This window comes from Artemia franciscana, chromosome 5 (genome assembly GCF_032884065.1).
Source record: "Artemia franciscana chromosome 5, ASM3288406v1, whole genome shotgun sequence".
NCBI lineage: Eukaryota > Metazoa > Arthropoda > Branchiopoda > Anostraca > Artemiidae > Artemia > Artemia franciscana.
Window position 1 is genome coordinate 18,073,632 of NC_088867.1, and position 24,608 is coordinate 18,098,239.

Sequence of the window (24,608 nt, forward strand, 5' to 3'; positions counted from 1 at the left end):
TGTCATGCATTCGCATGTGCTTTGGCAGTGCGCAAGAGCACTGGCGCAAAATAGTGATACTTGGGTGTTATGCAAGTGAGACTTGTGGGCCGCGTTCGCCACCCTGTATCTGTTGGACGAGAAAAAAAATCACCAGAAGCATTTATTCCTTAGAATTGTAAGAATAGCCTAATTCGAAGGACATTACTGTGGAAAGAACTATTAAACGCAGAAATCCAGTGCGTGCCATTAGGCATTAAAGTTAACTAAGGAGAACGCACATGTACGCAGGAGGGGGGGAGAGTAGGGAGAGGCCCCGCAAAATATCAGCATATTTCCGATTTCTGCCATAGCTTAAGATATTTTTCGCATATTTCACCTATTTGTTGTTTTTACTTATTTAAAAGCTTTTGCGTTAACAAAGGAAAATTGTTAATTTTCAGCAAATATTGTGAAACCAAAGCTGGTTCTTTAATTAAGAACGAATCCTTTCCTGTAAGGGCTACCATCTCTTCCATCTTCATTTTCACCGTCAAACCACTCAGTTCGAGTACCGATGCTCGCTAAGCTTCCATGATCTTTTTTGGTCTTATGTTCGTGCTTAGAGCTAGTTTCCAATGAAAATAGTCTACTCGGTTTCAATGATCCCTCACGCCTCGAGTTCCGCTTCTACAGAAATAATAAAAGAAATTTAAATACATAAATGTTACAGCGAAATAATCAATAAATACGAGAGAAATTATTCATACAGTAGATTAAGTGTATTTAATCTAGTCTTACCAGGTGACTCATTAGAATTCATCCCGTGAATAAGGCATATTTAACTCGGTACTAACAGGTACCTCATTAACTATTTAATCTGAAGCCGCTTATTAACAAAGGATAAATTAACCGATTAGTATCAAGTATCGAGCAATATAAGCCGTTCAGAGGACAATGTGAATTAGTCTACTTTTGAAATTATAGATCTCAGGGAGGGAGTAAGGGGCTCAAAACCACCCTTCCCCCTATTTACGTGCTTGTTCCTAACTATATATATATTCGTGATCTGATGAAGTCTATGTTTCACTGCAGCGACGCAGGAAAAGATGCTTCGATACCGGTGGTTTATTCCTTCTGTACTATCATAATAGAGCAACTGATGACATAATTCCAATAAAAGTAATTTCTCGTTGTGAAAATCTTTATTTTTAAAAAACAACAACAAGGAGTTATGTTCTTTATTAAAAACCTAGCCGCACATATGGAATAGGGGATAATATTATTGGCTTAAGAAAATATGCCACATTAAGTGGCGTCAATTGAGGCACTTTTTTACACGGAAGTAAAAGGCAATAATCTCCCTTTTTCTGTTTGGTTTAGAGCTGTGTCAAAAATTATTACGCCAAAAAGTGAAAAATATAGAAGTTTTGCAAGATCAGACCAAACGTAGACCTAAAATGAGACTTTACAGTCAGAAAGTCCACTTTACAGATTTTACCCACCATTACAAACAGTGGCGTCAATTGAGAGGGGGGATTTGCCCCAATCTCTTCCAACATCTCCTCTAATTTTCGTGAATACACACCACTGATAGTAAGCCATAGCTAATAAATTTTGTGAAAACAAGATTTGAGTAAGGTGGAAAATTAAGAATCTACTACAAAAATTATCTACTGTAAAAATATCAGAATTATTTGTGTAATTATTCATGAGCATTAATCATTATATAAATATTCTGAAACCTCCAAATTATTTCATGAGCATTGAATAGCAAGTAAAAAGCATGCTGTCTTTCCTACTAAGCAAATTAGACGAATTTATTCGCCCTTCAAAATTTGCAAATTGGATAAACCTTTTTTTAAAAAGTCTTACAAAAGAAAGAAAGAAAATAAATTATATTGGTAGCAAACAGGATTAGAAAATCTGTATGGCTAAGTGTACATAAAACAAGATGAGTTTTTAAGCTCTGAATCAACATTTTGTCACCCCTTTCTCTTTCCTTATTTTAAATTGGAAGTTAAGGAAAATCTTACAAGAACTATTCACCCTGAAGGAAAGGGAAATAAATGTGCTTTCTGGGCAGAAAGTCCAGTTGCTTCCAACAAGTGGAAGGATTTATTAGGAGGATTTGAAAGAAAATATGATTCCAAGAAAGGCATAAAAGAAACAATTGTTCCTTCAAACTAATTCTTAAACGTAGTTATAAAAAGCTAATATTTCTTTGGAAAAAAATGGTAATTATAATAGCTCAAAGAGGCTTTGCAAAAAAAGTTCACATATATTATATATATATATATTTATTATAGAGCAGGCTAAGTTATAGTTGAAAAATTGTTAGGGAGTCACCATCTTTGAATCTGCCAAACCTCCTCTAAAATTATCCTGAACTATAAGATTATATTTACCTTTCCTATATAATAGCTCAAAACAATTATAATAGCTCAAAGGAGCTTTGCAGCAAAGTTCAAAGCTAAGGTAATAGGATTCATTCCAGCTATTATAGAGCGGTTAAATTATAGTTGAAAAAAGGGTTATTCAGTGACCATCTTTGGATCTGCCAGCCGTCCTTTCAAATTATCCTGAATTTTAAATTATATATTTCTTTTCAGTATTTATATAAAACATCAGTTTCTTTTTGCTGTTCTAAACCCTCCCCCACAGAAAAAAATCCAAGAAATAGCCAAATTGGTCTATTTCACTCTTAGTAGTCTTGAAGTAGTTTATTATTTAAAATTACCGAAAAATGCCATCTATAATTACACTAACAAAACTAATTCAAAGGTGAAAACCAAAACCACGATTTTCACACACACAAAAATAAAACATTTTTAACTGACAAAATCCTTTTTTAGACAGAAATAATAGATAAAAACAAATTAACAAAGATTACAAAAAAAAGCTTCGGTTCAAAAAATATTTAAATGAGCATGGAAGAGCAAAACCAATGCACCGAAAAAGAAACTCTAACAGCATTAGACAAGAGGTATCAACATAACATGACACTTCTCAAGGGATCTTAACAGCAAATTATGGTACCCAGAACAGACAAAAAGGCACCTTAACCTATGGGTTAGCTGGTTCGCATTTTTGAATTGGGATAGCTGGTTCACAATTTTGAATATTGGACTTCACGCAAAGCAAACAAAAGCCACGACTGAACATTAAAATACATCAATTTGAAGAAGAATTTCTTTCAAGTGATTCAAAGATTCCATTTGAAAAATTTCAACAGAATTAAAGGAAGATATTTCGGCAAAAGCTTTTCTTGAGGCCACAATACCTCGAAGTTCTATTTGTAAAGTTAATCAATATAACGAATTAACTAGTAGAAAATAAATTACATTATTATTCCTCTGGTAACTTATCACTTGAAATCTAACTACTTGATCTAACCTTGTGAATTTTGTTGATACGGCGAAAGTCAACACCAGACCAATACCAATCCGGTAAACGTGACTTTTTAACGACTTGAGGCAAGTCATCATTATGAGACGAAAAACGTCTTCCTGGTGGATGTTCATAATCATCTTCATGCGATTCGCCATCACTCGAACTAGGGAAGGTATCCCTTGGTAACACTTTAATTTTGCGAGGGTCAAGTGTCTTAAACTTTAAAGGACGACGGCCTGTCGGTCCTGACGACTCTGGATTAGCATTACCTGAAGAATGTGATGAATACTTCTTCAGCTTCAGCTTTTTTAAGGAGAAAGAATTTTTCTCGTTACCACTCTCTGAACCTTCATCATCTGAAGAAAAGGTCAGGTGACTGATTATTTTGGAAGAGGAGCTTTTACCGTCTTCTTTTTGATTAGAGTAATTACACACTTCCTTAAATTTTTCCTTCTTTTCAGCAGTCTCTTCCTGTTTGAAGAGCAATTTATCAACGTTTTCTTTCAGACGTCGTTTTTTAGACTCGGTAACACTGTGGTTTCCTTTTTTTGTATTTACACCTTGGCTTGTTTCATTATGTCTTAGCTCAAGGGAAAGAAATTTCTTTACATCTTTCAGACGAGCTTGCCTTTTCCCTGATTCAGATAATTTTTCTGATCTTCGTTTAACGTCTGCGTCAGGCGACTTTGAATCCAGGGTGTTTTCATCTAGCGAAAGGAACGATATTAATTTGGAGAAATGTGGAGATTTTCGCGTCTTAACCTTTCCCTCTTCGTTTAAACTTTCTTCATTACTTTCCACATGAGTAGGTAGTAGGGTCTTGGAACCAAGAAACATGTTGGGTCCAAATTGATTCGCTGAAGGCAACTGCAATTCTGTAACAGCGTCTTGAGAAACAAAAGGAGAACGCGACCTTGGAGCTAATAACTGCTCAGTTATCTCCCCCACGTCAACACTGGATGACTGGTCAAGAGATTGAGTTTTACGGATCCTAAATCTTGAAACTTTAATTTCCTGTGCATTGCCGTCATTTTTAGATTTAATATCCCGCCTCACAAGAGATGCTGAGTGTCTCCTCCAATTTGATAGCTTTTCCAACATAAGAGATTTTCTCTCTTTATTAGGATTCTCAACGAGAGAATTCCTTATAGTATTTCTTAGATTACCATCTTCATAAAGAACAGTGGCTAATGGATCTCTAGGTCTTTCAATTACATCCTCCACTTCGTGCAAGGCAGGCCCGACAAGCATCGCAGATGCTACTTCAATTGATCCTTCTCTGCTTCTGGCCTTGGAATAAAACTGTCGAACTTCAGATGATGCTTTTCGATTTTCGTCTCTAAGAATATATCTTCCAGATAAAAATGGTAGAGGAAGAGCTCGATTTAATCGTCCACTTGATTTCTTCACATGTGGTTGCTCCTTTTCAGAAACTTCACTCTCGTAGCTACTGCCAATTCCATCATCGCTGCTTGCAAAAAATTCGGGATAAGCAATAAATAAACATATATTTCAACGTCACCTTTAGTACCCTCTTTGCATGGAATATTCACTTGAAATAGTAGCCAAAAAGAATCAATATATTTCACTTCATTTGTTTTAGTCTTATCGCTTTGTTACCATAATGCTATTTTCACCATTTTGATTTTTTTTTTTTGTCACTGACTACAAGAAACAAATTTGGCAGAAACTACGTTGGCAGAATCGTGTTAGCTTTTTTCTGCTCAATTGAATCTTGAGAATGTGTTCATATTAGCACTGACAATTCTCTGTTGGTGCTGACTCTATATAAGGGGGATGGGCCGAAAGCCTTAACAGTTGTTGTGCAAATATAATTATCTAACGAAGAACTAATTTACAAGTTTACTTACAAGAAAATCACGAGAAGGCGTCATGGGATTTTGGGTTAGAATTCCCCCTATAAGTGTTTGTCGCCAAGATTACTAGTGCCTATTCAAAACTTCAATAGAATAGGCTGCCCCAAAAGCCATTGCTTTCAGCCAAAATTAATAAAACTACCCACTCAGAAAAAATAAATAGATAAAAAAATCCCTCGGCAAACATTTCAATTTCTTTTTCACGGTAGTGGCGGTTCTGACTCCTCTTGTAAAATCTTGATTAGCACCCTTTCCCCTATCTCGCCAAGAAGTTTTCGACCAAATTTTAACAGTTTTCCATTTATTTAAAATGAACTTTTCTTACTTTAACTTCTGGAAAATTATTTATTATCTCGTTCCAATTGATTGCTTCAAATTCTTCACGTTCTATGCTCATTAACGCTAAGTCATTAAATCGGTTCTGGCCCATAGTCGATCTGAGGTACGTTAATATTAATCGAAGTTTATTAAACGACCTCTCATTACTGGCCACCGACAATGCGATCGCTAATAATATTTGATAGGCAACTTTTATGTTTGCGAAGACACCTTCATGTCCGTATAACACATTTAATCCCAACAGTATTAAATCTATTAAATCCGGTTTGCTTACTTTTGTTTTCAAGGAATCGTGACGAAGATATGAGGAAAATGGAAATTTCGAATTTAAGTTGCTTATACTTACTGCCAACTGCGCTCTCTACTTTATTTTAATAAAAACAAAACTTCAAAAATTTCAAAATGAATATCAACATAAGATTATTTATTTGAAATTTTGTGCCCCTAAAATTTTTGAGGATTTCTTTCCAAGAATTTTAGCAATTTTACCAACAGGCTGGACAAAGGCTGGAGGCTGTACAAAGACAAAACCAGACTTAAAGTGAAAACCGGAGGTACTGATCTCCGTTTCGAGGCCCTTCAGCTAGTAACTGCCGTGGGGGTTAGGAGCCAGCCATCCTGTGCTTTCACACACCCTTCCTGCTTACCTTCCCCGGATTCATCCAAATACACATTCAAAGATGACCAAAACCAGGAACAAGACAGATATTTAGAAAATAGAAAATAGTAAGAATAAACAATTTTTTTAAAGTAAAATAACAACCCTTATACTTATATATCAACGAATTTTTGCGTTTTCCTGATATTACAACAAAGTCCACAGTTAAAATTCCCGAACTAATTTTAAAGCCAGAAAAAAAAACTAAAAATGAAGGGACTTCCTGGATTAACGTCGTTTGTTGGCAATTTAGCCAATATTTCTACTTAGTAACAACCTCTTAAGATTACGAAATAGTTATTTGATGAGGAAGTACCTAGTTGTTAATATAAATCTATATGAAAGAGCTCTCAACTCTTTCTGACGAGAAAAATATACACAGATTGGATTTTCCCCTTTCCTACTTTTTATGCTGTACTTTGGTTTTCTGGTTTTCAACCTCGTATGCAAGTTTTTAAGCTCTTTCAAAAAAAAAGTAATTTTAAAGCATAAAGAGTGAGCGGGAAATGAACCTCTCGTATTATAAAATATTAGAATAAATGATAATATATAATTATAATTTTCATTAGTATAATATCTAGTCTTTATTTTTGAAAAAATTACCCGCCTCAAGACTAAGTTTTGAAAATTTAATCAAGATTTGGGGGGGAGGGGGCGCGTAACGATTTGGACAGAGCACAAGAAACATTTACTTTCTTCAAATATCATTATATCATGCTGCGGAAACGGACACATCACAAACACAGACACGTTCCCTATACATTCCTTAATTTAAAAACAAAGCTTTTAAAGCCCAAATTATCTGTTCCTGTGTCCAGGCCAAAAAAATTTCCGTAAAGACACCTAGTGGGTAACAACACTCAATATTTTGCATTTAATATGAACTATTTAAATTGGGATGTATCTTCTATTATTTACACGATCCCTGATCATTATGTTGGATTTCATTTTGAAAGCTCTAAACAAATTCAAATTTCAAGATAACAACTTTTTAAACAGAATAGATTGTAGTTTGCCAAATAAATTATTCCTAGCCACCAGCGTCAATTTGCAACGTAGGGGGAGGGTGAAATGGATTCCTCACAATATAGGGGAGGGGGATTTTGTTGTTTCTTTATATATTTTTTCGATGAAAATACAAAAAAAAAATCCTTCGAAAACACCAAACAGGGCTATTTTACAAAATTTAGGTGGGGGGTATAAAGCCTAGGGGAGCCAATTCCCCTCCCAGCCCTCTTCCAATTGGCACCTCTGCTCCTGACTGGTCCCCTATCAAGAATTTTACTAAAAAAGACCTCCTATCTCAGGATAAGATAACCAGAAAACAGGGACACAAGAATATGTCAGATTGACTTAAAAGCAGAACGTTAATGATGTTTTATTAACCTGTTTTAACAAATATTTACATGTCCTTTGATTTCATTACCCGTACCTGACTAAAGATGAAATTCAGGGAGAATAACGAATAAAATTGGATTAGCGAATATAATTAACGAACAAAAGAATATTTTAAGCATTTATTCTCTATTTAATTTTTATCTTTACGCGCTCGTCCACTATCTAAAACCAATTAACTAAAGAAAAAAGAAATAAAAAAAGCAGAAAGTCGATCAGAGCAAAAAAACTAGAGTTGTGTCAGACAGCTGACTTGACAAAAAGACAAATATCCGGAGATGGCTTTCTCCTTGCTTCTAAAGAAGATTTATTGGCAGATTTGCTGATCAGCGAGACTTAGGAAGACTTCTAATAAGGATGCTACACAAAGGGCCGTTACTTTCTGATTTATCACTCCCTAAACAGTCTTTATATCGCTATTTTTATGTCCAGTAATATATTTACAAGATAGTTAATTTACAACACACTGGAAAAAAGTCTTTTTGTTCCAATATAGAAGGATATCAAATTATGAGGAAATTATGAAAACTATGTTTAAAAAAAAAACAGAATTATTATACACAAATCTTGGACAAGTAAGCAAAACCGATGGTTTAAAGTATTAGCGGTAACGCTAAAGAGCACTTTTTTCTATACAAGATATTAGATAGGGACCTAATAACTTAGAAATACGATTCCTTTTTAATTTTGAAAAATCAAAAAAGAACAGTGTCTCTGTTGTATAGTTATCCTTATTGTGTTTGATTTGCGTGCTTTTTGAAGTGGAGAATAGTTTATATTGGATATTATTAATACATTTCATTAACAAATCAAAAATATACCCTCTCTCTGCTGCATATTTATCCTCATTTGAATTGTGTGCTATTTGAAGTAGAGGACAGTTTATAATATAAGTTTTTTTTTGTTTTTCGTCTGTTTTTTTTTTGCCTTTATTTATATGTTTTCTTCAAATTTAGCTTAGCTTTTTTCGTTGATAAAGACTTCCGGACGGTAAGTCAAAATATTCGAAGCTTTCTTATTGTTAAAAGTGAGTTTATTTTTCTGTCTTTTAAATTGTCATATTTAAAATATTAAACCCGTTTATCTATATTTTCATTTGTTTAATTTTTAAATTACTTAGACAAAGAGCCAGCTTCACCAGCCCTCTCTACACTCGCTCAGGTCTTCGGCTCTCGCAGATGGTATTTATGCAAATACGGTTTTTCATTGCGTTACATTTCCGTGGCTTTAGGATCATTTTTAGAAAATTTTAAGTTTCTTGCATTTAAAAATTTAATTGAAAATGTCTGAACAGATAGACAAACAGACGGGCGGCCACTTAAGTTTTTATTTGGTTATATAATTGCCTGCAAGTCCTGTGGACATGGTAAATTATAAATGTTTGAAAACTATCCAGGGTCTCCAATAGCCTTCAAATGGCTAACAGAACTGCTAGAGTATTTGAATTACCCTTACTCTATACTTATCTACCTTAGTTCTGCCCAAGGATAGATGATAGACCATCTATCAACAAGTGAAATAAATCATTTTTATACCATTCTGAAAAGATCATACTAGCTTTGTCTCTCACAGGAATTATCTGCCTTGGCTTTTTTTCTAATTAGCCATGGCTCTCAAGTTTTTCATTACTTCCACACCAAGTTGATTTTAATTAAAAAATCAACAAAAGCTTCTTTAGTGTCCAGTGAAAATGACCACCAAAAATAATTATAATAATCGGTAGGGAAAAAAAAGAACATATTACAAGAATTTCTTTCCACTCTTTCCTTAGATTGCAGGAGAGACTAAAGGGTCCCATAGAGAAGCATACGCAAAACACTACTTTCTTTAGTAGCAAATACATACAAACGCTGAAGCGAAAACTCTCCAGTCATATTTCAAAGCCCATACTTATGAATATGTTGTATAAGACAACGGTTTAATTTCGCCCATTAAAACACTTTTGCTTTCTTGGGTCTTAAGTCCGGTGGCGCCAGGGATTTTTACCCCTGTACCTTACGAAAAATAAATTTTTTGATATTTTCATAGGAAAATATTAAAAGAAACGAAATGGTCCCCCTTCCCAAGATTAAAAAAATTTGTCCCCCACCCACGTAGTATTTTCGTTAACTAGAGCCACTGTTTCTGTCGTATCATAGAGTTTAATGTTGTAGATTTTACTAGTAGCTCATCAAACCACAGAACAGCCTCAACAGTACACAAACATACCAGGTTCCAATAATCTGGGGTATTGTTATAATTACGAAATAAACTACTGATTCGTGCTGTCCATTTCAAAGACAACCACGAAGAAAATTTCACGACAAAAAAAAACATGCAAATTACACTAAAACATAGAGAAATACGGGGCAAATGAAAATTGTGAGATTTCAGTTAATACAAAACATTTTTCTAATCCAAGTTAAATTATGGTGATGTCATTTTTCGTTAAAAGTCAAGCTTACAGCGCTAACCTATTTCTATAAAGTCAATTAGAGTTTTCAATTTGAGAAGTCAATTTGCCTGCTGGCTGCCGGTTTAAACAGAGTTTTACAGTCGAAAGCAGAATCCTTGCTGAAAGAAACAAAAGATTGGCAGAACAACTTCATATAGTTCTCTTTGACATAGACTACAAGATTCCAAATCAGCGCTGTAGGCGCTGGCTGAAGGAGGAAAATGATTATCCTTTTTGGTTCCCGACAAGAAGTATATGCAGTAAATGTAATACCAGATTTATAAATTCGGTTTGAGCTCCGAACTTGCCAAAAAAAAAAAAAAAAAATGTCAGAGGTTAGACCCCTGCCACTTTCTTGCAATAAACTGAAATTTATGATATGGACAAAAAAGAGTAAGAGAGATTCTACTGTCACAATTCACCGGGACGGAATAAGATTGGTTCAAAAGACAGAATCATGACAATGCCTACAAATAATTAAAAAAAAAACACAGGTTTTTTTCAAATGAAAAAAAAAGCAACATTAAAACTGAAAACGATCAGAAATTATTATGTATATGTACGTAGGCTGTATGAGAGGGGTTGCCCCCTTCTCAACACCTTGCTCTTCACGCTAAAGTTTTTCGGCACTTAAAAAAAAATACTTATTGTTCTAATTAAACAACCCTTGTGTTTCAGGAGTCTTTTTTTAAAGAATTATGACAAAATTTAAACTTAAGCGCTAGGAGCGAGGTGTTGAGGAAGGGGAACCCCTCCTAAACACGTAATAATATCATATACGTAATGATATCAGTTCGTTTAAAATTTTAATGCTGCTCCTTACTTTCAGTTGAAAAAATTGTATTTTTTTATTTAATTTCTAATCGTTTTTTAAACAAAACCGGGTTTATTTGGCTCCACTTCCGCGGAAAAATTCAATTTTGGCGAAAATTTACCCAGACAATTATCTTTAACATTTCCACACGTAAAACTGAATCGGTAAAGAGAAAGCAAGACATATTAAGAAATTTTGTATAAGAATTCTGACAAATTCCCCCAGTTAAAAAAATTTTCTGAAAAGTTTACCCCCTGGAGACTTCCCTCTCCATGAAAATTCTCCCCGTGCAAAATCCCACCAGCAGAAAATTCATCGTCCTTCCCCACTTTAAACATGTATGTATATTTTCTAATAACAAATACTATACGTTAAAAATGGGCAAATTTTATAATTTTAAGATCTTTCCCCATGGGCTGTGGGGGACCCTGTAATCTCCAAAGCTAAGTCATTGGGCCTTTAAACTACGCTGAACAAAATAACTCTCAAAATCTCAAAATTTTGATCAAATGATAGTAGGAAAAAGTAGCGTGGGAGGGGGCTTAGTTCCCAACCTAAATTTTCGTCATTTAAAAACGGAACTAGAAATATTCATTTTCATTAGAATGATCCCTCCCCCGATTTTCTAGGCCCACAGAGTCGATACGATCACCGCTGCAAAAAAAACAACAACAACAATAAACAAACAAATAAACGCGCATCCGTGATCTTTCTTATGGCAAAAAAATAGAAAATTTCGCATTTTTGGAGATAGGATCTTGAAACCTCTACAGTAGGGTTCTTTGATATGCTGAATCTGCTGGCGTTATTTTCACTGACATATTATGACAGCTTGGGGGTCTTTCCTTTTTTTCGAAAATCAGACAATTTTTTTCAGGCTCTCAGCTTTTGATGGATATAACTAAACCAAATCAAACTTCTAAATATGAAATCAGCATAATAAACCGATTCTTTTGATATAACTAATAGTATCGAAATTCCATTTTTTAGCATTTTGGTAAAGTTGAGCCGAGTCTCTCCTTACTTACAATTGGTACCACGAACTGTTTGAAAGATTATAATGCGAAACAATGCGAGGGTTTTACCTTCAAATCTAATGTCATTTTCTGTATTATTCGGTACGACTGGGAAGCATCCTGATTCAATGTATCTAACAAGCCTTATGACAGGGAAATTGGTTCCGATTGGGTGACAATTTCTGTTTTTATTATGAGATAGGACAAGTCACATCGTAAAGGATAAAATACAATATTTGAATCATTTCATTTGCATAGGTCTATATAGCGAAAATTTATTTGGTATGGGTATGAAACCTTCCAAAGATGAAACTTAGTTAATTATCTTTCAAATTTTCCAGTACAACCTTCAGGCTCTTCCCACATTTCCCAGTGTCAGACTAATTATCCACATTTTATCATTGGTAACGATGTTAATCCTAGCAATCCTGGAATATTAGGCCCTTCAGATATGGATATTTGTATTATTTCAGCGTGTTTTGACACAGGGCTACAATAGGTGTCCCGATATTTTCCGCTAGAAAGAATATACAAGCACAATTTATCCAAATTTAATATATGGCTTTTGAAATCAGAATATTTTCAGATATTCAAGATAAGGAATTGTCAAACGTTCAGGAAACATTACTTCTTGGCACTTCTTTTTACAGCATTGAAAAATGTTTTTTACAATTTGCAAAAAGACATCAAAAAATCAAACTGGATTCTGTAAAACCTAAATAAAATCTTCGGTAACTACTATACCGATTCCCGAAAACCAAAACAAAATAAATTACGCGGTCAACTTTTTTCAAAATCGAATGAAAAGTCATGTGATTTATTCAAGGTAGTCTATGGACATGACTTTAAGTCAGCCATTACATACATTTTGGCCAAAATGCTGATCATATGTCACACCAACGTATACACGAGAAATTATTGGCAGCTGCAAACTTGGCAAAAAAAACTTCCGAATTAAAATTAGTACTGTCTAGGTAAATTGAACATTCGAAAACATTTTCCATGGAGTTTGTTTTAATCCTTTCGCACAAACTCTGAGGGGGAGATGGAAAAGCAGCCAGAGACCAATCAAAACATCCAAGCAGAATTCCAAGGAATGTGCCGGGTATTACTTTCTAAAGAACGAAAGACAGTAATGACAACAAGAATTTGGATGGAATATCCAAACTGCAGTCTTCGGCAACAATCTTGGTTAAACTACTTGAGGGAACTATAAGGTTGTCTGGTGCCTGTCATAAATTACTTAGTTCCTCGAAATTTATCTTTGTGTAAATCAATTTAGGATTTCAAATTGGTTTTAAAGTAAGATATATGTTTGGAGATACCATCTTTTACTCTTTTCTAAGGTTACACAGCCAAAGCACCGTATTTAAAAAGTGGATATTTATTAAAAACTCTCAAACTTATTACTTAGTCCTTCGAAGTTTATCTTTGTGTTCTTCAATGTAGGATTTCAAACTGGTTTTAAAGTAAGATGTATGTTTGGAGATATCATCTATTACTCTTTTCTAAGGTTACATAGACAAAACACCGTGTTTAAAAATTGGATATTTTTGTAAATTCTCCGGATCCGTAACTGATCTGGATCTCCTTGCCCCACATCTAAAAGATATGCATCAACGTTAAACCATTCGGTACCATTGAGAGACATCACAAAAGTTCAAACTTGAAGAAGACTCGGGAACATTTGTTAAAGCTTAGGTATTTTTTGAAGATCACACTGCCTTTCCATGACGTATAAATAACAGTTTAGAAGGGGAAAGCCTTTTATTTGGAAAGGAAATACAAAAAATCTATGGATATCTCGGTCGCATACAGTTGCCGTATGCAGCAGATAAACTGATTTAAACTGGTTTATCTGCTGAAAACCGAAATATCCGGAGACTTTTTTTGTTTCACTGTCAAATGAAAGGGTTTTACCCATTGAACTGGTGTTTATATGTCTTGCTAAAGCTAATACCTGCGCATAAAAAAGAAATCTCATTTTTCCAGTGCTTGACATCATCCTAATTGTCATCGACAAATAATAATTTCTTGCCCCTCGAATTTTTAATCACCCAGTCTAGCTTAAACTCATTTACAAATATATTCCACTTCTATCTTACCCAAAGGGATTATATTGAATATATTCTATATTTTTCCCAATATCATCAAACAGTTCAAGGTAACGAACTGTAGCAAGGAGCGATCCGGCTCAATAGTGACCAAAACTCTAAAAAAACGAATTTTGATACCAATAGCTACATCAAAAGAATCACATTTTAATGCTAATTTTAAAATATAAGTTTTATGAAGTTTAGTCTTACCCATCAAAAGTTACGAGCCTGAGAATATTTGCCTTATTTAAGAACATATGGGGAAACACCCCCTAAAAGTCATAACATCTTAACGAAAATCCCATCATCAGATTTAGCATATCAGAGAACCCTACACGCATGCGTGTTTATTTGTTTGTCTGTTCTTTTCCAGGGGTGATCGTATTGACCAAATGGTCCTAGAATGTTGAGAGAGGGCTCATTCTAACGGAAATGAAAAGTTCTAGTGCCATTTTTAAGTGACCAAAAAATTGGAGGGCACCTAGGCCCCCTCCCACGCTAATTATTTTCCCAAAGTCAACGGATCAAAATTCTGAGATAACCATTTTATTCAGCGTAGTCAAAAAACCTTATAACTATGTTTTTGGGGACGACTTACTCCCCCACAGTCCCCGTCGGAGGGGCTACAAGTTACAAACTTTGACCAGTACTTACATATAGTAACGGTTATTGGGAAGTGTACAGACGTTTTCAGGGGGATTTTTTGGTCGGGGGAGGGGTTGAGACGAGGGGGATATGTTGGGGGAACTTTCCATCGAGGAATTTGTCACAGGGGAAGAAAATTTCCATGAAGGGAGCGCAGGATTTTCTAGCATTATTAAAAAAAAAAACAATGAGAAAATAAATATGAAAAAGTCTTTTTTTCAACTGGAAGTAAGGAGCAGCATTAAAACTTAAAACGAACAGAAATTATTACGCATATGAGGGGCTCACCTCCTCCTAATACCTCGCTCTTTATGCTAAAGTATTTTTAGTAATTTCAACTATTTATTCTATGGCTTTTGTGATTCAGGGGTCATTCTTAATGAATTGGGACATAATTTAAGGTTTAGTGTAAAGAGCGAGGTACTGACGAGGGGTGAACGCACTCATATATGTAATAAAAACATGAGAATACAAAAGTTCGTTACGTAAGCTAATTTATAAGTTACGTATATCTTTTACTAATAAAAAAATTCGTAAAAAATCAAAATTTTCTAGTTGCCTTAATAAGTAACCAAAAAATTGGAGGGCAACTAGGCTTCCTCCCCCGCTATTTTTTTTCTCAAAATCATTCGATCAAAACTGTGAGAAAGCCATTTAGCCAAAAAAAAATAAAATATGCAAATTTCGTTTTATTATTCCTCTGCGGTGAGCCAAAATCAAAACATGCATTTATTCATAAACGTTCAGAAATTAAATAAAAAACAACAAGTTTTTTAACTGAAAGTAAGGAGCGACATTAAAACTTAAAACGAACAGCAATTACTTCGTATATGAAAGGGGCTGCTTCCTCATCAACGCCCCGCTCTTTACGCTAAAGTTTTTTACTGTTTTAAAAAGAAGAGTTGAGAGAAAGAGTCAAACTTTAGCGTAAAGAGCGGGGCGTTGACGAGGAAGCAGCCTCTTTCATATACGAAGTAATTGCTGTTCGTTTTAAGTTTTAATGTCGCTCCTTACTTTCAGTTAAAAAACTTGTTTTTTTTTATTTAGTCAGGTTAGGAGCGACATTGCACAAGCAATTCTTAAGCACCTCCCCATTGTTACTCGGAAAGTTTCTCAGAAATTTATCGGAAATACGTTCTGAGGGTAGACTGCTTACACATTGACTGGTTAAAATCATCATCGAATGGTTTCTTTACTATATTCTCCTTTTCCCATTCGCTGAAAATCACTTTCATTTGGTATTACAATTTAAAAAAAAAATTCTTTGCTTTTTCGGTTATTGTCAAACAGAAATGCTTCTTCAGCCGCACGGATTCTGTCTATTATAACTTATTGAAGCCAAACGAAGATTAATCTATGTACAAAATCAAATTTCACTTTTACAACCGGATTCCGCAGTCGCTAGGACATGATTTCGGAACGCGATTTGAAAGTTGTTTTTTTTTTCCGGCCAGCAAAATTACCTTCAAAATGAGAAGTCAAATTAAACGCAGGAATTCAGCTTACTGCTTCCCTTTTTGGTTATTGTCAATTTTTTTAATTAAATTTAACCGAAATGGATTTCTTTGTCCAGTAACCTTTTGAAATAGTAAGAGAAATATGGATTACAAAATAAAACTTTGTCATGCATATATTTAGGTTTATATACATTATTTCCGATCACTTCATCCCTACCCTGAAAGGAATTAAAAAGGAATATTAGTCCAACTACTAGAAAACTTTTTCGCATGCTGACCAATGGTCTGCATAGCACAGGTTCTTATTCTATCTCTGATCACGACTGTATTGCATGGTTGGGGGCAAATCAACCAACACTTACCGCAAAACAAATATTTATCAGCGACTTCAAGAAAGCAAATACATGGTTAAGTTAATATCTTTCTAGTTCCTTTCGCTTCGTCTGAATCGTTTTTCTTTTCCATTAGATATTCTAGGTTTAACGGCAATTTTAATTAATGCCATCTATGTTCAATATAATATATATGTACTATGTTCTATGTTCTATGTACTATGTTCTATGTTCTATGTACTATGTTCTATGTACTATGTTCTATGTTGTATGTTCTATGTGCTATCTCAATATATATATATATATATATATATATATATATATATATATATATATATATATATATATATATATATATATATATATATATATATATATATATATATATATATATATATATATATATATATATATATATATATATATATATATATATATATATATATATATATATATATATATATATATATATATATATATATATATGTATATACTATGTTCAATATATATATATATATATATATATATATATATATATATATATATATATATATATATATATATATATATGTATATACTATGTTCAATATAATATATATATATATATATATATATATATATATATATATATATATATATATATATATATATATATATATATATATACATATATATGTGCAAATTCCAAAACTCCTTTGTATGTCTACAACTACATCTAAATTTGCATCTTCAACTAAATTTACAACTACATCTAAATCTATATCTACAACTAAATCACAGTTGCCAACGCTTCTTCTTCTCCGAACTAGCGACCTCACCATTTTAGCATGGTAAGAAGGCTACTTAAAGAATATATTAAACATTTAACTTTCAGTTCAAAGGGAACTTCACCCTGTATTCTACTGAAACTGGCAGAATATCTAATCAACAGTATATCTACTTGATAGTATATACTACTCTGACAGTACATCTACTGAACAGTATATTCTACTTGAACTGACAGTAAAACTATTCAACAGTATTTTCTACTCAAACTAATAGTATATTCTACTCAAAATGACAGTATATCTACTCAGCAGTATATCTACTCGACAGTATATTCTACTCAAACTGACAGTATGTCCACATAGGAGTCAATTTTATACCACTGGCAAATAGCTTTATTTTTATCAGCACATTTAAGCTACTACTACTACCATTACTGACAACTCATTAGAGCAACAAGTTGCACGAGCCCAACACACCTGACGTCATTTTTTTTCATTCCAATCTTCTCAATATTTCACTCTTTACCTCCTCCTATGGATATCCAGCTTCCTTTACATCCTATCTTATGATCTCTTTCGAGCCCGTTTAGGTACGAACCGTTTTTCTTTTGGCCCCAGATTTATGGCCTAAAATCAAAATTTGTGTCGATCTATCATAAAGCATCAGTATAACGATGGCCTAGTCATCTTCACCTTTCCTTTATTATGGACCGAAAAAGCAAGATCGAATCATATTTTAGGTACAGCTTTGTATTTGGATATATAATTATTGATAAAGTGCAGTACTAAAAATGTGGAATTTACGTTCTTTTTCAAGTTCCCATTCAAAAAAATACCTTGTTTCTAGGAAGACTTCGCTGATGCCATTTCCACTCCGTGTAGATATACTACCCGCCAGTTCAAACTAGCTTCACTTCCCGTAGAACCATCGCTTAGTTGTTTTCGCTGGATAATATTTCTAGTCTTGAATCTTAACCAAGCTTGACAAGACAGAAAAGAATCTGGAATTGAAGGTTTTTTTCTAACCCTTTATCTGTTTTTTTATTATTTCGGAAATTCCACTTACCATAGTTCTTGATTTCCTGAGCTCAGCACAAGAACTTTCTAGATTTTAGGAACGTTATCAGATATTTTTTTTCCAACTCTTAGAAGGGCACATGAAGTCAAAAAATATTTTCATTTTGCCAAAGAAATTTTTCATCAAAACTATATGAATACAGCAATGGGATTCATTTTCAATAGTCAGGCAAAATATCTCTAAAAAACGAACTATGGGCTCTGTTCATCATTAGCTTCGAAACCAAGCAACATATTAGTGATCAAAGGGACCTTTGCTTACCCTTTATCCGCTATCCCTTTCCTTTCGGTATTCATTTGAGATCTTCCTTTCCTGAGTCGCCTGAATGATTCTCTAAGGGATTTCTTGAAAGATTTACGTCTAGACATTGGATGATCCCCACCAACAATATCTACATTGGAAAGAAACATGGCTTAGAAAAGATTGCTCAAGTAAGGAAAAGTTGTAAAAAATACGTCTCTTGAAAGAGGAAGATTAAATTTAGAAATTGCAAAGATCTACAAAAACAATATGGACCATAAGATGACGGTAATGACCGCCAGTTGATAATTAGAAATTTTTTATTTGTCAACTTCCCTCAAAACATTTGACTTCAAGATTCTTCTGTTTAATCCAAATACAACTAATGCTGAAGAACCACTAAATCTGATGCAACTATGCATGCGAATCATATGAATTTCGCATACCTAAATTTTCATTTAGTGTGAAATTGCTTTCTCAATTTATAGTTAGTTTGCTTGTGAACAGGGCCATATTCAGGATTTTTGTTCAGAGACGAGGGGGGATAAAAAATATTTTAAAGACACATTAAAAATATGTTTATATACATTTTGTTATGTGTTTACGAGTAGAAAAAGCAATTTGGAGGGGGGTCAGATCCCCCCGCCCTTGATACGGCTTTGCTTGGATTAATACAATTTTATATATTCCCAAAATTAGATCTATAACTGTGCAATGTGATGAAAAATCTCTGGGAAAATTTTAATAGATTAAACTTGGCTCTTATATTAAAAGTTCATCGTGCGTGCGATGAGGCTTCGCAAAGATGGGAGCATTTTAGCAATTCAGAGCAAGATCCCTTTTGGGAATCTAAATTGTGCGCTTTTTGCGAACAAAATATAAAAGGGAGGTTTCATTCTTAAAGCGTAATAGAGAATAAAGAATAAACTGTCTGTCGCACTGAGATAATGTTTGAGTATCAATTCTTAAAGCAAGGAGATAAACAACAACCAAACTTTACATTACAAATTTAATAATAATTAAAATTAATTAAAATTTAATTAATTAATTAAAATTTAATAATAATTTTAAATGTTACTTTACTTTACATTACAAACGTTACATTAAGGGGTTTGATGGGACGGCAGGTTGAGCGGCTGGCATAAGCTACTTACTATTCATTTTAAGCTTTAACAACACTTCACATTCATTCCCAACACACTATTGTTTTTTTTTTACTTTCTACATTAGAATATTTGGGATATCCCAAATTTGAGATAGCCGCACTTTTTCAAAAATAAAATAATAATACAAGTATCTTGTAACTGTAGATGGTCAACTTCAAGCTTAATAAATTCGATATATCCTGAATCAGCGTGGTTTTTCTCATATATGTTAAATTTTCATTCTTAGAGTTATGTTTCTATTAATAAGAGGTCACTTTTTCGAACCTATCATTACCATAAACAGTTTGAAAAGAGGCAAAGGAATAAATGATTAATAGAATTTAATCATTAATGATTTATGAATTAATAATAATTAAATAATAATTAATAATAATTAATGAATTAATTAATAATTAAAAAATGATTAATGAATTAATGATTAATAAATGATTAATAAATGAATAAATGATTAATAGTCCAATCTATCAACAAAATATGAAAAATGTCTGATTGTTCACGGTAGTGGATAGTAGAGTAAAAAATGAAAGTTTAAAAGAAAATAGAATTTTATAGAAGCATATGTTAGAAATGAACAAATGTTTCATGTTGGTTATAAATGTGTAACACAGTATTTACTAACTTTAGACTTAAGGCCCATTCACAATGAAATTTTCCTAATCCCGGGATTTGGCCAGGACTCATGTAATCAGTTAAAACCAAACCTATTCACAATAGAGATAGCGTCCAAAACGGGACTGAGTCAAAACTGAAGCCCAATCAATTGGAAATCAGTTCAGGCCGAGTCAATTATAATTTTCCATATAATTTTCTGACTGGCTAATACTCAAACTTTATCCAAATAGATAAAAAAACAACTTCAAACAGAAATACAAATAAATGGGTTCTGGAGCGGCGAAGTGGGATTGATCTCTATTTGGTAATACGAGACCCAGAGTTCGAATTCAGCTGCTGCAACCCCTTGCAGGGTTCTGGAATTTTCTTCCTGTTACAAGATTATTTGAAAGTGTCACGTGGAATGCTAGTGGCATGCAGATATTTGTACGATTTAAAAAAAAAAATTAGAGAAATATCCCAATGAAATTTGTCATAAACCCCAGGGCGAAAATCACGGCCTTGGGTTTACAAATAAAGGAAACATTTTGTCTCTGAAAAAAGACTTGGGGTTTTGAGTAGAGTGAAAACATTTAGCGATTCCCACCAAAAACATACATTTTACAAAAAAAACCTGTTTTGGAAAGATTATTCTAGTAAAAGAGAAATACTGTAAAAGATTCATAATTAAATACAAGTTTATGTAGAATCGTAAACATATGAGCATACAAGGAAATATAAAAGGAGAAACAATAATTTTAATATTAGTAACGACTAAAAAATAAATGTTTAAAAGTCACTTTTCCAATTAGGAAATAAAGAAGAAGAAAAAACCCTTGACGTTCTTGGTTTTGAACCTCTAAAATAAGCGCATCAAAGTTAGTATCCATAAGAGAATAAAAGATTACGTCAAGAATAGTAAAAACTGGATATGTTAGGCAGTATAAAAGAATGTGGACCATAAAAAATGCTCTTATTAGTACAAAAAACGACTTAAAAATAAATGTTTATAAGTTACTACTTGAAATTGGGAAGGAAATAAACAAAAACAAAAAACTATAAGTTGATAGTTATGAACAGTAAATATAGAGCAAAACCGTAAAAAGGAAACTGTGAAAGAGTATGTAAACCATTCGTTTATGGTAATGATGGATAAAAAAAAGAGCAGTTCTTATCAGCAGTGAGTAAAACTCTAAAGGTTTGAAAATAGTTATTAAAATATATTTGCTATTTGGTCAATTTCTGACAGTTAAGGTCAAAGTTATTTATGAAAGTTTTCAGTATCAGAAAAATGCATAGTCTTTGGAAAAGTTTAGAAACTTCCACAACAGATGAAACTAGACCTAGAGCAACACTTTGTTTTTTTTCTTTGCTATCGGTTAAACGCTGAAGTTGCCAGCCTATCGAAGCTTTTAAAACGTTATGTTCCAAGAAGAACGCGATCAGTAATCACATGATCAAAGTCTATTCCTCAGCGTTGAAAAAACAACAATAACAAAAGAATATCGAAAGAAGGAACTAAATTGTCTTTGCAGCCAGTTGAACTTCATCCTTTTCGATTGTAGACATCGTGACAGATGAAAGCTTAGAACAATATGTTATATAATCCAGTTAGTATTATAAAGCTATCTGTAACTTTTCAGGGTCAAAATACCATAAATGACACTATTAATTATGAAGAAACTACTATGACATATTTTTTATCAGCTCATCACGAGCTATCGATAATACCAAAAGAAGGTACTAAATTGACTTTGCAGCCAGTTGAACGTTATCCTTATCAATCGTAGACATCGTGACGGATGAAAAGTTGAAACAGTATCTTATATGATCTAGTTGGTATTATAAAGCTATCCGTAACTTTTCAGGATCAAAATACCTTAGATGACACTCTATTAATTATTACGAAACTACCTCGTTGTTTTACGTTATCGTTTGTACCCGTTGCGTAAACACTTAATTCTGGGTTACAGTGAGTATGGGTAGGCTACACCAAATAGCAAAAGTTACAAACCCTCTTCACTAAAGATGATTGTAGCCTAACAGACGATTATTACTTACAAGTCCCCTACATGTCTTACCGCTGGAATCAACTCGGTCTTACCATCAAATACACTGGAAGCAAATAATAGGTACACAAATTGCAAAATTTGCAAACCCCTCTCTGCCGAAGATGATTATGAGCTAACAGCCGACCTTTCCTTACAAGTCTCCTACATGTCTCACAATTGGTATCGGCCTATTTTTGGTTTCAGTGTGTACCCTATTACTGAAGTTGTCAACCCCTTGAAACTTTCAAACTAGTATATCTCATGAAGAAATTCTTGTACCAAAAAATAAATGACATATACTTTGATTAGCTCATCAAGAGCTATCGATTGCCGTCGAAAAAAATTCTATCTGTCTTAGTTCAAAAGTTGATTTTTTTTTTGTGCCGTAGGCCAACTTCTAACGTCACCACTTAGAAAAGAGCAAAGGATAAGCTCCAATTTCTTTAGCAATGACAGAGCTTTTAAAGTTTAAGAGGTACATCTGATAACATTTCTCTACCTCAATCCCAAGTCCGAAAAAACAAATGATAAACCCAAAATCACGGCAGCACTTTCGGACCCGTGGGAAAATGTCGCTTTTTTGCTTCTGTAAATTGTTCTATTTATTACTCAAAGAAGATATATTAACTGTGAGGCCGGGTAACTGCCGCATATATATAACACTTATAGATTTTAGTCCATCTTCAATTTGAAAGTGGTGCCTGCCTGCTTGCCAGCTAGAACGGAGCTTTCCACTCGAAAGCAGAAACATGGTTTGATGAGACGAAAGCTTGGCTACACAACTTCAGATACTCCTCTCTGACATAGGCTATATAACTCCACTTCACTTCGCACACCATAGGCTCTGGCTCGTGGACAAGCAAAAACCATCCTTTTTGGCCCCAGGCAAGAGTTCTACGGAGCTTTCCAAACTGTAATGCCATATTTATCAATCCGACCTGAGTTACACACTTTCCGTAGAAACCGCACAGGTTAGACCCTTACCAGTTTCCAGCAATAAGCCGACATCGGCGGCATGGGAAAAAAACGAAAAAAAAAAAAAACGGGACAAAACCAAAGTGTTGCTCTCGCAACACAATCATACCCTCAAACTACCCTGTCGAGCAGGAACATCTAGAGCATTTACGATGGTGCCAAAAGATATAACTGTCGATTAACTTTAAAGCGATCACATGGAGTTCTTAAGATAATTGATGTTTGTTTTTTTCCTTTGTTGCTCATGTCCTAGCTAACTCCGAGCCATGGGGTTATTCAGACTTGAGCTTGGGTAACCTCAGATACCTAATAGTATCAGACGAGAAGCTTATATCTCACAGCCACAATCAGCAGCAAATTAGTAGTTTTTTTTTCCTGAATAATTGTTTGGGATAAACAAAATGTAAGGATACAAAGTTTTCTAATAAAGAAAGAGTCTTTCTTTAGAGATATCCAAACCTGATACACAGCAAATAAAAAGCCATCTTTTTGATTCAACGTCAACGAACAAATAAAGAGTTATCTACCATAATAAACAGCCTTATTATAATAGAAGTCCTTAATGTTCGTACCACTATGTCCAGGTCTACGGTAAAAACTAGAGAAGCAACGGTAAAATAAGCAGATGTCTGTAAGAGCTAAGGCCTATATAAGCCTATATAAGGTGTATAGCCAGATGCTCGTAAAAGCTACGGTAAAAGCAGCATATGCCTGTAAAAGCTAATATATATATATATATATATATATATATATATATATATATATATATATATATATATATATATATATATATATATATATATATATATATATATATATATATATATATATATATATATATTGACGACTGACGACATATATATATATATATATATATTATACTTATTGACGACATGACTGCCTGTCCGTGGATTATTCTTTATGGTTGATTGTGTGTGGCTATGCTGTTTGACCTATGTGATTGTATGGATGAGTAGGGTTAAGGCCTCATTCAAGTGCTGGTCTATATTAATCACGAATTTAGGAAAACAGTCTTCCTTTTCTGTCTCTTTTTTTTTTTTTTTTTTTTTTTTTTTTTTTTTTTTTTTTTTTTTTTTTTTTTTCTTTTTTTTTTTTTTTTTTTTTTTTTTTTGTGCTTTAGCATTGGTGATTTCTCTTTTCATGATATATATATATATATATATATATATATATATATATATATATATATATATATATATATATATATATATATATATATATATATATATAAGCAGTTGCTGGTAAAAGTTGCAAATGCTACGGTAAAAGCACTAAAACGCTTTTAAAAGCCAATGCATGTATAAG

General features: G+C 33.4%; 1 protein-coding gene across 2 annotated transcripts in view; it reads right to left on the reverse strand.

Moving 5' to 3' along the window:
• The window catches only part of LOC136027044 (lethal(2) giant larvae protein-like), a 275,839-nt gene that overhangs the window by 109,399 nt on the left and 141,832 nt on the right, over window positions 1–24,608 (reverse strand). Inside the window, exons 13-15 of one of the 2 annotated variants that reach the window (XM_065703966.1) lie at window positions 18,521–18,650; window positions 3,355–4,819; window positions 436–648 (exon numbers count right to left, since the gene is read on the reverse strand). In XM_065703966.1, coding sequence (XP_065560038.1) covers window positions 451–648; window positions 3,355–4,819; window positions 18,521–18,650 — 1,793 coding nt within the window. In that variant the 3' untranslated portion in view covers window positions 436–450. Of the gene's footprint in view, window positions 1–435; window positions 649–3,354; window positions 4,820–18,520; window positions 18,651–24,608 lie in introns of those variants that run through there. The other variant, XM_065703968.1, reaches the window with a different exon arrangement.